This window comes from Gorilla gorilla, chromosome 4, assembly GCF_029281585.2.
Source record: "Gorilla gorilla gorilla isolate KB3781 chromosome 4, NHGRI_mGorGor1-v2.1_pri, whole genome shotgun sequence".
In the NCBI taxonomy this organism is placed as follows: Eukaryota; Metazoa; Chordata; class Mammalia; order Primates; family Hominidae; genus Gorilla; species Gorilla gorilla.
Genome location: NC_073228.2, coordinates 85,406,545 through 85,421,493, shown reverse-complemented (window position 1 = coordinate 85,421,493; position 14,949 = coordinate 85,406,545). Strand labels below are relative to the sequence as shown.

At 40.0% G+C, this 14,949-nt stretch overlaps 1 protein-coding gene across 3 annotated transcripts in view; it reads left to right on the top strand.

Moving 5' to 3' along the window:
• The window catches only part of ACOT12 (acyl-CoA thioesterase 12), an 85,059-nt gene that overhangs the window by 63,980 nt on the left and 6,130 nt on the right, over positions 1-14,949 (top strand). Inside the window, exons 14-15 of one of the 3 annotated variants that reach the window (XM_055386154.2) lie at positions 197-323; positions 594-724. In XM_055386154.2, coding sequence (XP_055242129.2) covers positions 197-323; positions 594-724 — 258 coding nt within the window. Of the gene's footprint in view, positions 1-196; positions 324-593; positions 1,148-14,949 lie in introns of those variants that run through there. The other 2 variants (XM_055386155.2, XM_004042230.5) reach the window with 2 other exon arrangements.

Sequence of the window (14,949 nt, the reverse complement as noted above, 5' to 3'; positions counted from 1 at the left end):
TCTAAGGCAGAAAACACTATTTCCTACCTTGAAGGTAGCCTGTAGAGTGTTTTCTGACGAGACCACTCTTGTAGAAGATCTGGGCCTTCATAGTTTCACTTCTACCTGTATAAATAAATTGGGTTAACTATAGGGATTTATTTTCTAACAACTATTCTTTATTTCTCACAAGAGCTTAGAAAGTGTTTTCTTTCAGTAACACTTACACAGTGGCAGTGAAGTCGGTCATTTTGCCATCGGTTCCCCCGTCTCCACAGTACATCAGAAGTGAAATCATATGTGCTGGATTTCTCATCCATGCTATTGACAGCAATTCATGCATCGTAAGTTTGATGAAACATCTGCAGATTAATTGGCTCTGCCAGATAGCGAAAAATCTCTTAATTTACCCAGATGTCCTAATTAATTGTAATGTTGTAATTTGTGTCCACACTATGGGAGTCCTAAGGTCATCCTTTCGGATCATCTATTCCAGAAGGTCCCCCAGAAGATTAGGGTCTTAGCCTCCCCTACACCAGCAAGACTCAGATCCTTTCTTGAAAAAGCTCCAAGTCAATAAGAAATTAAAATATTGTACTTTCTTTTTGAAACAGGTATCTTACTTTAACCATATGTCTGCTAGCATCCTTCCTTACTTTGCTGGAAATCTTGGTGGCTGGTCGAAATCCATTGAAGAAACAGCAGCCTCTTGTATACAGTTCTTAGAGAATCCTCCTGATGATGGGTTTGTAAGCACATTTTAAAGGTCAACTTTCAATTACTGGTAATTTAATTTCCCACTTTTAATTCCAAGCACCCTTAGCCCTGACATCTGTCAAGCTTTGGGGCCACAAAATAATTTAATATAACCCTAAGCAAAATGCAGTGACGAAGTTAAAAAACAAAATACATCTTAAGTCAAATACCAGTGATTTGGATAAGCGTTAAAAGAGCTTTAGAATTCTGTTCTAAGTCATCTGTGGCTCTGCCTCTTCCAGGGGCACAGATAGTGGAAAATTGCCTGTATGCAATACTAGGTGTTCTATAAAGTGGCATGAATTTAGTTTAAATTATCATAAACATTTTTAGGTTAGAGAGGTGAAACATGCATTCTGTGTGAAATTCCAAAAAAAATTATAAAATCTAAAATGATGATTTGCTAAGTTGACTCGTTGATTAATGTATGGCATTCTTCCTTGTGCAGCAGGTGTCTATATGTCAGGAGCATTTGACAAGATGTATTACATAGTCTAGAGATTTAAATTAGGGAGACATTAAAACATAATGAAATCCAATCAATTTTAGTAATAAGAACAACTTTACTTGTGTCATTTAACATATATTCCAGGTGGCTGACCAATTTAGTGTCTATTGCTCTAATAGACACACAAGGTACCTGCAAAATGTAGTATTACGGAGAAAGAGAATATTGACCGAGATCTCTTTCATAACCATTACATTAGCACTTTATTCTGTAGACTTCAACATTCAGTATTCTCCTCTGTGATTTGTCTTAACTCATGAGACAAGCCAGAATATGGCAAGCTAGCCTCCTCTCAGGGACACGTTTTAAAAGTTGAAGGAGTCTCCATTATTGGTGGGAGCACTTAACAGATTAGATGCATCCTGCTGTTAGTTTGCTAAAGTTCTACCTCTGCTCCCCCTGCCAACACTCACCCATCTATTCACACAAGGTAAGCCTGGTTATAATTATTTTCATTTTTCCTGTGCCAGCAAGTTTTCATTTACATGAACTTTGGACTGTTCTGCAATTTTATACATTAACATTTATATATGTAAGAAGAGTGGATATGTGGATTAAAATAATTATATATTGTATTCCAGAAGTAGAGATGGTTTTGAGAATATTTTTACATTTTGAAAAAGTCAACAAAATTAGTAATGAAGGGGTTACATTAAACTAAAATTTCAGACCTCACCTACAATTGAGACACTTCCAAATGCTGTCTGCCTAGCCTAGGTCTTTGAGTTTACATTTTTTGAAATGTTTTCCTGAATAGTAACGGAAACATTGTGAAGTTAAAGGAATAGAGTGATGATAGCTGGATCACTCTGAGACATAAAGAGGTTGCCCACTCTAATTTACAACAGAGGCATAGTCTATTCCTGCATTCCCCAATATGTGTCATTAAATAGCACTAGCCACGTGTGCTATTTAATTAAAATTTAATAAATTTCAAAAATCAATTCTCCCACCATACGAGCCCCATTTCAAGTATTATTAGTCACCTGTGGTTAGTGGCTATCAAATTGGACTATACAGATATAGAATATTTCCATGATCACAGAAGATTCTTTAGATAGTGCTGTTCTATTCAGTTTGTCCCAGTCTTATAATAATGCAGACAGGTCCTGCTTTCCCATTTTCACCTATCTTAGTGCCAAACAATCCCTTCTACCCCTTTTTTAAATATATTTCACTTTTATGTTTCTGAACAAAAACATAGGACTCATCCACCTGGCGCTTTCTTGGATCATTTGGCATATCCTGAATTGAAGAGCTCATTTTCAGGACTACTGGACTTTAGAAATGCTAAACGAGCATGGCAAGAAGATAAGATAGCAATGCATTTAGGCTCTCCTTAGGGCATTTCCAAAAGTTTGAAATCTATTGTCTAAAACAATGCCAAGATTAACTAAGGCGTTCCAGTTGTAAAAGTTAACAATAGCTCTTAAGTTTGCATTTTCCTTTTTCTTAGGAATATGCTCACTCTTTCATTCATTCAGATACTTATTGAGAACTTTGTGCTAGACACATCTTAGGCACTGCGGGTTTAGCAAGAAACAGAAGCATACTCTGTTCACATCATAAATAAAATTAATATGGAATATTAGAAGATATAAGGAAAAATTAAGCAGGGTAAAGATGAAGAGTGCTGGGGAAGGGTTGGGGGTGGTGGTTGATATTTTAAGTAGGGTGGTCAGTGTAGGCTTCCTTGAGGGATATTTGAGCAAAAGCCTGCAGGCAGAGAGGGAGTGGGCTGAGGATCTCTGGATGCAGCATGCTTCCTACCGAAGGACTAGGCAAGGCAAAGTCCCTAAGCAGGGAGTGTTTCTGGCACATTCTAGGAAAGCAAAGAACCTGGTGAGACTTCAACAGAGCGAGAGAAAATTAAAGACAGCTGAATTAAAGACCATCTTCCCCTACTCTCTTTGATGTCCAGGCTTTAAGCAAACGCGTTTGCTCCAAGGGTAAGCAGCTAAGTTAGTTCATCAGCAGTCAGCCCCCTGGAAACTAAGGACAGAGGAAACCTAGAAAAATTAGTCACACTGATTTTTTTTCTTTGGAGTGTCAAAGTATCCTTAAGGGACACTCAAAATTTCATGCTGTTTTTTTGATGGTAAGGGTTTTCAAGTGCTTCTAACAGGACCAAAAGCTTTTTGATTAAGAAAGGAATCTCAGCCAGCCGCGGTGGCTCACGCCTGTAATCCCAGCACTTTGGGAGGCCAAGGCGGGTGGATCACCTGAGGTCAGGAGTTCGAGACCAGCCTGACCAACATAGTGAAACCCTGTCTCTACTAAAAATACAAAAATTAGCTGGGTGTGGTGCTGCGCACCTGTAATCCCAGCTACTCAGGAGGCTGAGGCAGGATAATTGCTTGAACCTGGGAGGCGAAGGTTGCAGTTTGCAGAGATCGTGCCACTGCACTCCAGCCTGCGCAACAGAGCGAGACTCTGTCTCAACAAAAAAAAAGGAAGCTCATTCCTATTAATTCTTCCTGGTTTCAATGCAATCTAGTTACTAATCTGCATTCGGTTTCTCTATTATGTTTGTTTTAGAAAAAAATCTAGTGAAAGAAATGTAAAAATGAATCAGAATATAGTTTACCCTGTACTCAAACATCTTTAGGAAATGATCAATTTTAATAAATAATGGAAAGAAACTAGTATATATATATGTGTGTGTATGTATATATATATATGTGTGTGTGTGTATATATATTATATATGTGTGTGTATATATATACACGCACATATGTATATATATACATATATGTATATATGTATATATATATACACACACACACATATATAATATATATACACACACACACATACACATATATATAATCACATGGTTTTGTTTATATTTCTTATTACACATTTCAGAAATAAGCTTGGACATTTTTACTGGCATAGTTATAAGGATAGTCTTGAAAATATATGTTGATACTATCATATTTCGATTAAGTTAAAAAAAGAAAATATATGTTGAAAAATACATATAAAGGAATAAGTCTTGTGGTTTAGAGTAAATTATTAAAATAAGAACTATTAAGTTTGCTCATAATTTATTTCCCCTTTCCAAAGTATTAAAACTATGGGGACAGGAAGCTCACCATGAGCCCTGGGTGGTCTTGCACATTCTTGCTGAGTGTGCCAGGCTACAGGACTAATCTGTCTACCAATTCTGAGCAATTTCTGTAGCTAGTCCCATAGACAACTATGTAGGTCAAGGTGACCACAGCATGATTCAGTGTAACTGCTCACTCTCTGGGCAGAGGAGGCCTGGCTTGTTTGCTGCCTGCTACAGTGCTTACTACTTGCGCAAAAAGTTATCAGCCTTTGGTTCCTCAGCTGTGACACAAGCCCAATATGTCTGCAGCATTCACTAGGCCCTTCTTGTCACCTCTGTGGGACTTGGAGGGAAAGGAAAGCAATACAAATATGCTGATACTTGTGCTGCTTGCTGTGTCATGAGTAATGCAGTCCTTCATCTCTGAACCAAAAGTCTTGTGTCTTTTGTCAACATCCACAAAACAATAAGAGGCTAACTTAATATTAAGACTCTTGGCCAGGCGTGGTGGCTCATGCATGTAATCCCAGCACTTTGGGAGGGTGAGGTGGGCAGATCACCTGAGGTGGGGAGCTTGAGACCAGCCTGACCAACATGGAGAAACCCCATCTGTACTAAAAATACAAAATTAGCCAGACGTGGTGGCATGCGCCTGTAATCCCAGCTACTCACAAGGCTGAGGCAGGAGAATGCTTGAACCCAGGACGTGGAGGTTGCAGTGAGCCGAGATCACGCCAGTGCACTCAAGCCTGGCAACAGGGCGAGACTTCGTCTCACAAAAAAAAAAAAAAAAAAAAAAAAAAGAATCTCAGGGCTGGGTGTGCAGTGGCTCATGCCTGTAATCCCAGCACTTTTGAAGGCTGAGGCACATGGATCACTTGAGCCCAGTTCGCGACCAGCCTGGGCAACATAACAAGACTCCATCTCTATGAAAAATGAAAAAATCAACCAGGCATGGTGGTGCATGCCTGTAGTCCCAGCCACTTGGGAGGCCGAGGTAGGAGGATTGCTTGAGCCCTGGAGTCATGGCTGCAGTGAGCCATGATCATGCCACTACACTCCAGCCTGGGAGACAGAGTGAGACACTGTGAGACACTGTCTCTAAAAAGAGAAAGCAAGACTCTCAAACCCTTCACAGTTATTGACAGTAAACCATCTCCAGATTCAAAAGTCAGAGAAATCTGATATTAAAAATGCCTTTCTCATTTTACACCTGCAAGGATGAAGCACCCTATAAAAATTATATACCTGATACCACCTTTCACATCCAATTTAGGGATATTTTGGGGATACTGAAAATAGATTAGAAAAAAAGTATTTTTATCACTGGACACAACTCATTCCCGCTTTACATGCCCCCCCCCCCCCGCCCCGCCCCGTTTCCTTGTCCGGCTTAGATTCCGTGGTCCATCATTATAATCACTCCCTGGAAAACACTGCACCTCTGTCCTTTCATTCAGCTTCTCTGACAAAAACCCCAACTATGGCTAAATTAAACTATTCATAATACTTCATTCCTGCACACAGCAGGTGAAAATTGTGTACTGGTCTCACTTTAAGTTCATGACCACACATTTTAACAGGGTGCTTAGGAGGCTGGTAATTCTACTCCATCTCCCTGGATGTTTGCTATTTCACACTGAGTCCTCTTCCCTCAAGCTTCTCATGTCTCTTACCCTGACTCAGGTCATGAACTTCAAAAAATATTCATTGAGAAAATATAAACCATCAGGCAGGAGTCTTCTCCTATTCCCATCCATGCGCCTTTCACCTCTTTGCTTTTTCTTCTGTTATAATGGATGAAATATCTCTACCCCTAGCAGAGAACACTTTCTCTCACCTTCTCCAGGACTCCCCTCCATCAGTTCTCTTTTTTCTCTGCTTCAGGAGTTTCTTTACCTCCACTGGATTAATTTTCATAACCACAGGTATCTCTTAAAATAAAATGATACTTTTTCTGGATGCATTTCCTAAATCCCACCCCATGTCTATTGCAGTGGTCTATAGAGGTGGTCTTCACACCTTTATTTTATTTACCTAACTATACTCCCACCTCCACTACTCCACAATACTTCTGTTATCAGGATCAACTATGTCTTTTCTATTGCCAAATCTAATGGCCCTGTTCTTGACTTACTTAGTCTCTGAGCAGCCTTCAGTGAAGTTGACTCCTTGCTTCTTTTTGCAACATTTTCTCTTCTTGACTTCCATGATGTCACACTCTTAGAATCCCTCCTACATCACTAATTCTATTTTTAAAGCCTTTTCTTGTGGTTCTTCCTGTTCCATCAGACCTCTCAATATTAGGTTACCCTAGGGCTCTGGCCTTGGCCTCTTCTCCTCTGTATCTATTCCTCAGTGAGTCTAACCAGTATCTGTGTTTAAAAGCCATCTATTTACCAGAAATTCCCACATCTATGTCTCTAGGCTTAATTTCTCCTGAACTTCATGCTTGTATACTTAAGTACTTATTTGGTATTTCCATTAGGACAATAGTCATCTCAAAGTCAGTATTTCCAAAACAGACCACCCAAATTCTGCCACCTTTCCCCCCACAAATTCCCTTTCCTTCAGCAAATTCTACTGGCTTTTTGTCAAAAATATAATGAGAACCTTACTACTTCTTATCAACTTTACCACTAAAGCCCTAATCCAAAACGCTATCTTCTCTCATCTGGATAATAACCTATCTTCCCTGCCTGGCACAGTGGCTCACACTTGTAATCTCAGCACTTTGGGAGGCCAAGGCAGGCAGATTAACTGAGGTCAAGAGTTCGAGACCATCCTGGCCAACATGGTGAAACCCCATCTCTATTAAAAAACAAAAATTAGTCGGGCGTGGTGGCACATGCCTGTAATCCCAGCTGCTTGGGAGGCTGAGGCAGAAGAATTGCTTGAGCCCAGGAGGCAGAGGTTGCAGTGAGCCAAGATCACACCACTGCACTCCAGCCTGGCCAACAGAGTGAGACTCTGTCTAAAAAAAAAAAAAAATATATATATATATATATATATATATATATGTATGTATATGTACATGTATATATACATATATATATTTTTAGACAGAGTATATGTACATGTATATGTATATGTACACATACACGTACACGTACATATACACATACACGTACACGTACACATACATGTACATACACATACACATGCACACATACATGTACATACACATATACATGCACACATACATGTACATACACATATACATGCACACATACATGTACATACACATATACATGTACATACACATATACATGTACATACACATATATATGTACATATACATATACATGTACACACACATATACATATATATATATAAAACCTATCTTCCCATTTCTCTTTTTTGCTCCTCTCTTCATTCTACTTTCAACCCAGTACCTGATCATGTCACATTTCTCCTCAAAACTCATTAACAATTTTGCATATCACAGGGTAAGAGCCACAGTCTCATAATGGTCTATAAGAGTCTGTGTGGTACACTAGATGACTATTCAGAACTATTCATTCTGTCACCTTTCATTCATGAATGGAGTATACTTTCCTACTCCTTGTCTCTGGGCTTGACCATGTGACACATCAATGGAATGTTAGCAGACATCATGCAATCAAAGGCTTGAAAAGTATTTTTGCAATGGACTTTCCTTCTTGCATTTCTGCCACTGTCATGAGAAAAACATGCCAAGGTTAGTCTGATGGTCCCAGGAAAGGGAAGAGAGACACGTGGAACAGACCTGCTTCATCTGAGTCCAGCTTAGATCAGCCGAACCCAAACTGAACTGCAGATGGATGTGGACAAGCCCAGCTAGGTTTTGCAGGGCTGTCTAGGTATGCCCAGCCTAGATCTCTGACCCACGGGCATGAGCTAAATAAATGGTTATTCTTGTATACTTCTGAGATTTTGTGATTGTTACTTAGCAGAAACTGACTGATAGGGCCTACAGGATCTGAGCCTTGTTAACTATATGATCTTTTACTAGTTGTTCCTTCATTCTTTTCCAGCCATATTGGTCTCTCTGCTGTTTTGTTTTTTTGGTGTTTTTTTTTTTTTCTTTTTGATATACCAGGCATGCTCCTTCCTCAGTATAATTGCATTTATCTATTCTCTCACCTCAGGATACCCAAGGTGATATGCTTTTGCTGTGTCCCCACCCACATTTCACCTTGAATTGTAATCCCTATAATCCCCACATGTCAAGGGCAGGACCAGGTGAAGGAGGTAATTGAATCATGAGGCGGATTCTCCCGTGCTGTTCTCATGAAAATGAGTGAGTCTCACGAGATCTGATGGTTTTATAAGCGTCTGGCATTTCCCCTGCTAGCACTCCCTCCATCCTCTGCCCTGTGAAGAAGGTGCCTGCTTCTCCTTTGCCTTCCACCATGATTTTAAGTTTCCTGAGGACTTCTCAGCTATGCAGAACTGTGAGTAATTAAACCTCTTTCCTTTATAAATTACTGTCGGGGGTATTTCTTCATAGAAGTACTGTTGAGAACAGACTAATACACCAAGGCTTACTCCCTCACCTCCTTTTGGTCTATCCTCAAAACCTATCTTATAAAAGAGGCCTTTCCTAAGCCCCTTATTTAAAATCAACCCCCACCCACGCCAACTTCCCTTTTTCTTTTAAATTCTTATTATCTAACTTGTATGTGGGTACTTTTTTTTTTTTTTTTTTTTTTTTTTGAGACAGAGTTTCCCTCTTGTTGCCTAGGCTGTAGTGCAATGGGCCATCTCGGCTCACTGCAACTTCCGCCTTCCGGAATAATATTAAATAATATTAAAGACATTATACACCATTTCCTGGCTTTCACTGTTACTGTGACAGAGAATATTGTTTTTCTTTGTAGGTAATGTATTTTCTCTCTGAATGCTTTAAAATAATCTCCTTATTTTATGGTTCTGCAATACACTGTAATGCCTAATTGTGTATTTCTTCTTATTTAAACTTCTTGGGATATATTGAGTTTCCTGAAAGGAAAAAGAAAAGCCTCAATGATTCTGAGAAATTCTTGGCCATTTAAAAAAATACTGCCTCTTTCCCATTCAATTATAAATTTGTGAGGCCTTCTCATTCTGTCCTCAATATCTGTTAACCCCTTTTCACATATATTGATCTCAGCATTTCTCTGTGGTATATTTGAATTTCTTTAGATTCATCTTCCAGTTCAGTGTTCTGTTCACCTTATCTTTCTTTTTTGAGACAGAGTCTTGCTTTGTTTCCAGGCTGGAGTGCAGTGGCACAATCTCCACTCACCGCAACCTTTGCCTCCCAGGTTCAAGCAATTCTTGTGCCTCAGCCTCCCGGGTAGCTGGGACTACAGGCATGCACCACCATGCCCAGATAATTTTTTGTATTTTAGTAGTGTCGGGGTTTCACCATGTTGCCCAGGCTGGTCTTGAACTCCTGAGCTCAGGCAATCCACCAACCTCAGCCCCACCAAAGTGCTAGGATTATAGGCGTGAGCCACTGCACTTGGCCCACTTTATCATTTTTTGACCTAAAATAGAATTTCAATTTCAGTTATATATTTCAATTCTAGAAGTTTCTATTGGTTACTTTTTAAGTCTGGTAGTTTTTTGTTTGTTTGTTTGTTTTTTTAAACAATCTCCTATTCCTTGCCCAAATTTTCCATTTTTAAAATTTCTTTAAATATATGAATGGCTATGGTCTGAATGTTATATCCTCCCCAAATTCATATATTGAAATCCTAACCCCCAAGCTGATACTATTAAAATAGAGCATTTGAGAGGTGATTTGGTCATGAGGGCTGAGCCCTCTGGTGCCCTTACAAAAGAGGCCTGAAGGAGTTTGTTTGTCCCTTCTACCATATGAGGACACAGCAAGAAGGCACTATCTGGTTTTTTTCTTTTCTCTTTTTTTGAGACAAGGTCTTGCTCTGTCTCTGTCATCCAGACTGAAGTACAGTGGTGCCATCTTAGCTTACTGCAGCCTTGACCTCCTAGGCTCAAGCAATCCTTTCCCCCCAGCTTCCCAAGTAGCTGGGACTACAGGTGCAAGCCACCACGTTCTGCTAAATTTTGTATTTTTTGTAGAGACGGGGTTTTGCCATGTTGCCCAGGCCGGTCTTGAGCTGCTGGATTCAAGCGATCCACCCACCTGGGCCTCCCAGAGTGCTAGGATTACAGACGTGAGCCACCTTGCCAGGCCAAGAAGGCACTATCTATTGAACCAGAGAGCCGGCCTTCACAGACACTGAATCTGTTGGCACCTTGATCTTGGACTTTTTAGTCTCCAGAACTGTAAGAAATAAAAATTTCTGTTGTTTATAAGCCATCTGGTTTAGTTTATAGTATTTGGTTATAGTGGCCCAAACAAAACAAAACACAAAGCATACTTGTTTATATTTTGTCTAATAATTCCCAAACCTGAAATGTTTGCAGGATTGATTTTACTACTCGTTGCTGCTGCCGGCTCTTATTCATAATGTCATATTTTCTTGTGTGTTTTTGTGATTTTATCATGAAGTCTGGTCCCTTGAATTTTGTGTGAATTCTTTGAGGCCTAGGTTGTAGTCGAGGGCTGCCAGGATGGATTGTCATGATTCTGCCAGTTGCCAGCAGATTTTTAAATGAAGATCTCAAGTTGAGGCCAATTTGACCATACAAGCAGTATGAATTAAGACTGAAAACTCAGGTGATAGTGGACAATTTTTCTCCCCTGCCACCCAATGCCAAAGTGGAGATAGGCAACAAGTTTTCTTCGTGTCTTCTTTAGGGCAAGCTTATGTCTCATTCACTCTTACGTTGAGGGTATAGCTCTTCGGTCTCTGCTTTATGCAAAGTTCTTCAACCATACTGCCCATAGTAAGTAGGCCCTTGACTTTATTTTCTTTCCCCAGGCAGCTCAAAGTTTTTAGGATTCAGCAGATACCCTCAGCTTCAGCACCGGCTTATCTTCTGAAGCTCCTGCATTCACTTAATATCTGGCCTCTGTAGGTTCTGTGCTTTCTTGTAAACTCAGTTATGCTTTTAAGGAGATTGAAAAATAAATTTATTCCACATTTTGGGGGTGTATTTTTGGTGGTAAGACAAATTGGAGGTTCACCCTCCTGCCAGAAACAAAATTTATGTCCATTTCTCTCTATCTTCACATTCACCGCCCTAGTCTAAGACACTATCATTTCTTACTGCAAGAGCTTCCTAATTTCTCTCTCTGTGTTTACTCTTGTACTCCTACAATTTATTCTCCATATAGCAGCCAGAATGATATTTTTTAAAAAGGTTTGTCACAGCATGTCACTTCCTAGCTTAAAACTTCCCAATGAGGAGAGTAGGCAAATATTTAGAGAAAGAAAGTAGGTTCATGGGTGCTTAGGGTAGGGTGGGTGGGGTGTCTGTGAGCATTGGCGGATAGGAAGGATGAATGACTGCTAATGGGTATGGGTTTCTTTTTTTTTTTTTGAGACAGTTTCGCTCTTTTTGCCCAGGCTGGAGTGCAATGGCGCTATCTCAGCTCACTGCAACCTCCACCTCCCGGGTTCAAGCGATTCTCCTGCCTCGGCCTCCCAAGTAGCTGGGATTACAGGCATGCAGCACAACGCCCAGCTAATTTTGTATTTTTAGTAGATACGGGGTTTCTCCATGTTGGTCAGGCTGGTCTCAAATTCCCAACCTCAGATAATCCGCCCGCCTTGGCCTCCCAAAGTGCTGGGATTAAGGGCGTGAGCCACTGCGCCCAGCTTGGTATGGATTTCTTTTGAAAGTGTTGAAGATGCTCTAAAATTGATTGTGGTTATGGTTGCATAGCTCTGTGAATATACTAAAACCATTGAATTATACACTTTAAATAGTCAATTATATGATACGTGAATTATATTACAATACAGTTGTTATTTGAGAAACCACAACAGCTTTCCAACAGGGAGAAGGATGTCCAGAATAGTCAACTAGGAACCTGTTTCATAATGGTAACAAAAACTTTAGCAAAAATTATCCAAATAAGCTTTTTCAGAACTCTGGAAGTGAATCAAAGGCTTGCAACAATACAAGGAGAGTTTATTCAAGAAAAGCAGCTGAATCTCTGTAAGAGCATGAGTTTTGTAGCATTTCAACTTGTCCTATTCCCATTCTCTTCTCCAGCAGGTCCTAAGTAGTTTTGAAAATCAGCAATCTCACAATTACAGTTGCTGTGAAAAATAGCAGCCTAATAGCCACTGGGGAGGTGGGGGTGGGGAATTGGAGCTCTCCCCCAACAAACATCCCCAGAAAACTATCACTGTTTTTCCTGCTTGGCAGTTCTCTGGAAAAGCCTCTTTCTAAAGCTTGCCTTTGATTTAGCACTTATTTAGTGCAAACAGCCCCATCTCCTGAGTGTGGTGGAAAACAATCAGCAGCAATTGTTTAACATCATAGCTGCCTGATGCAGTGATACTAGTTGAGGCAAACAAGAAGCTAGGTAAAAACTTAAAAGGAAAATAAGGAGAATCATGACCCCTATGTTCATGGATCAGGAAACTTAATATTGTTAAGATGGCCATATTCCCCAAATTCATCTACAGACTCAACACAATCCCTATCGAAACTGAAGCTGGCTTTTTTGCAGAAATTGATGAACTAATGCTCATTGTGAGATTCATATGGAAATATAAGGGAAAATAGAGAAGAGAAAATAAACAAGAGAAAATAAACTTGAAAAGTTTGAGGACTTACACTTACTGATTTCAAAACTTAGTACAAAGCTATAGTAATCAAAAGTGTGGTACTGGCATAAGGATATACATAAGGATCATTGGAATAGAACTGAGAGTCCAAAAATATACTGTTATATTTGTGGTCAATGATTTCAAAAAGGAAACCAAAACAATTTAATGGAGAAAGAATACTCTAAAATTTTCAACAAACAGTGCTGGGAAAACTGGATATCCACATGCAAAACATGATGTTGGATTCCCTACCTCCAGTCATATACACAAAAGTAATTAAAATTGAATTATGGGCCAGGCATAGTGGCTCACACCTGTAATCCCAGCACTTTGGGAGGCCGAGGCAGGCAGATCACCTGAGGTCAGGAGTTCGAGACTAGCCTGGCCATCATGGTGAAACCCTGTCTCTACTAAAAATACAAAAATTAGCCAGGCATGGTCCAGCATGCCTGTAGTCCCAGCTACTTGGGAGGCTGAGGTGGGAGAATAGCTTGAACCTGGGAGGTGGAGGTTGCAGTGAGCAGAGATTGTGCCACTGCACTCCAGCCTGGGCTACCTACAGACTCCGTCTCCAAAAAAAAAAAAAAAAATTGTGAACCTAAGTATAAGAACTAAAAATATAAAACTCAGAAGAAAACCAGACCTTGGTGATATGGTTTGGCTCTATGTCCCCACCTCTCTCATGTCAAATTGTGATTCCCAGTGTTGAAGGAGGGGCCTGATGGGAAGTGATTCAATCATCGGGGCAGACTTCCCCTTGCTGTTCTCATGACAGAGTTCTCATAAAATCTGGTTGTTTGAAAGTGTGTAGCACCTCCCCCTTCACTCTATCTCTCCTGCTCCACCATGTAAAGATTGTGCCTGCTTCCCATTCAACCTCTGCCATGATTTTAAGTTTCCTGAGGCCTCTTAGCCATGCTTCCTGTATAGCCTGTGAAACTGTGAGTCAATTAAACCTCTTTTTTTTGGGGGGAGGGATGGAGTCTCACTTTCTTGCCCAGGCTGGTGTGCAGTGGCACGATCTCGGCTCACTGCAGCCTCCACTTCCCGGGTTCCAGTGATTCTCCTGCCTCAGCCTCCTGAGTAGCTGGGATTACATGTGCCCACCACTGCGCCTGGCTAATTTTTGTATTTTTAGTAGAGTCGGGGTTTCGCCATGTTGGCCAGGCTGGTCTTGAACTCCTGACCTCAGGTGATCCGCCCACCTTAGCCTCCCAAAGTGCTGGGATTACAGGCGTGAGCCACTGTACCTGGCCTAAACCTCTTTTCTTTATAAATTACCCAGCCTTGGGTAGTTCTTTATAGCAGTGTGGGAACGGACTAATACTCTTGGGTTAGACAGTGGTTTCCTAGATGTGACATCAAAGATAACATCAAAAACACAAGAATAAAAAGAAAAATCAGATAAGATGAACTCCATCAAAATTTAAAATTTTTGTGCCTTAAAGGACACCATCAAGAAAGTCAAAAGACAAACCACAGAATGAGAGAAAACATTTGCAAATCATAAACCTGTTAAAGAATTTGTATATAGAATAAATAAAGCCGTTTCAATTCTGCAATAAATAACAACCCAATTAAAAAATACAGGAAAAGAATTTGAATGGACATTTCTGCAGAGATCATGTAACAAATGGCCAATAAACACATGAAAAGGCATTCTACATCATTAGTCATTAGGGGATGCAAATCAAAACCACAATGAGATTCCACTTTACACCCACTGGGATGACAAAAATAAAAAGGAGAAACAAAATCAAGTGTTGCCAAGGATGTGGATAATTGAAACTCTCATACATTGCTGATTAGATTATCGAATGGTATAGTCACTTAGAAAAATATTCTAGGTATATACTCCTAGGTATATATCCAAGAGAAATGAAAACATGTCCTCACAAGATTATACACAAATGTTCACAGTAGCCTTGTTAATAATAACCAAAAAGTGGCAAACACCCAAATGCCCATCAAC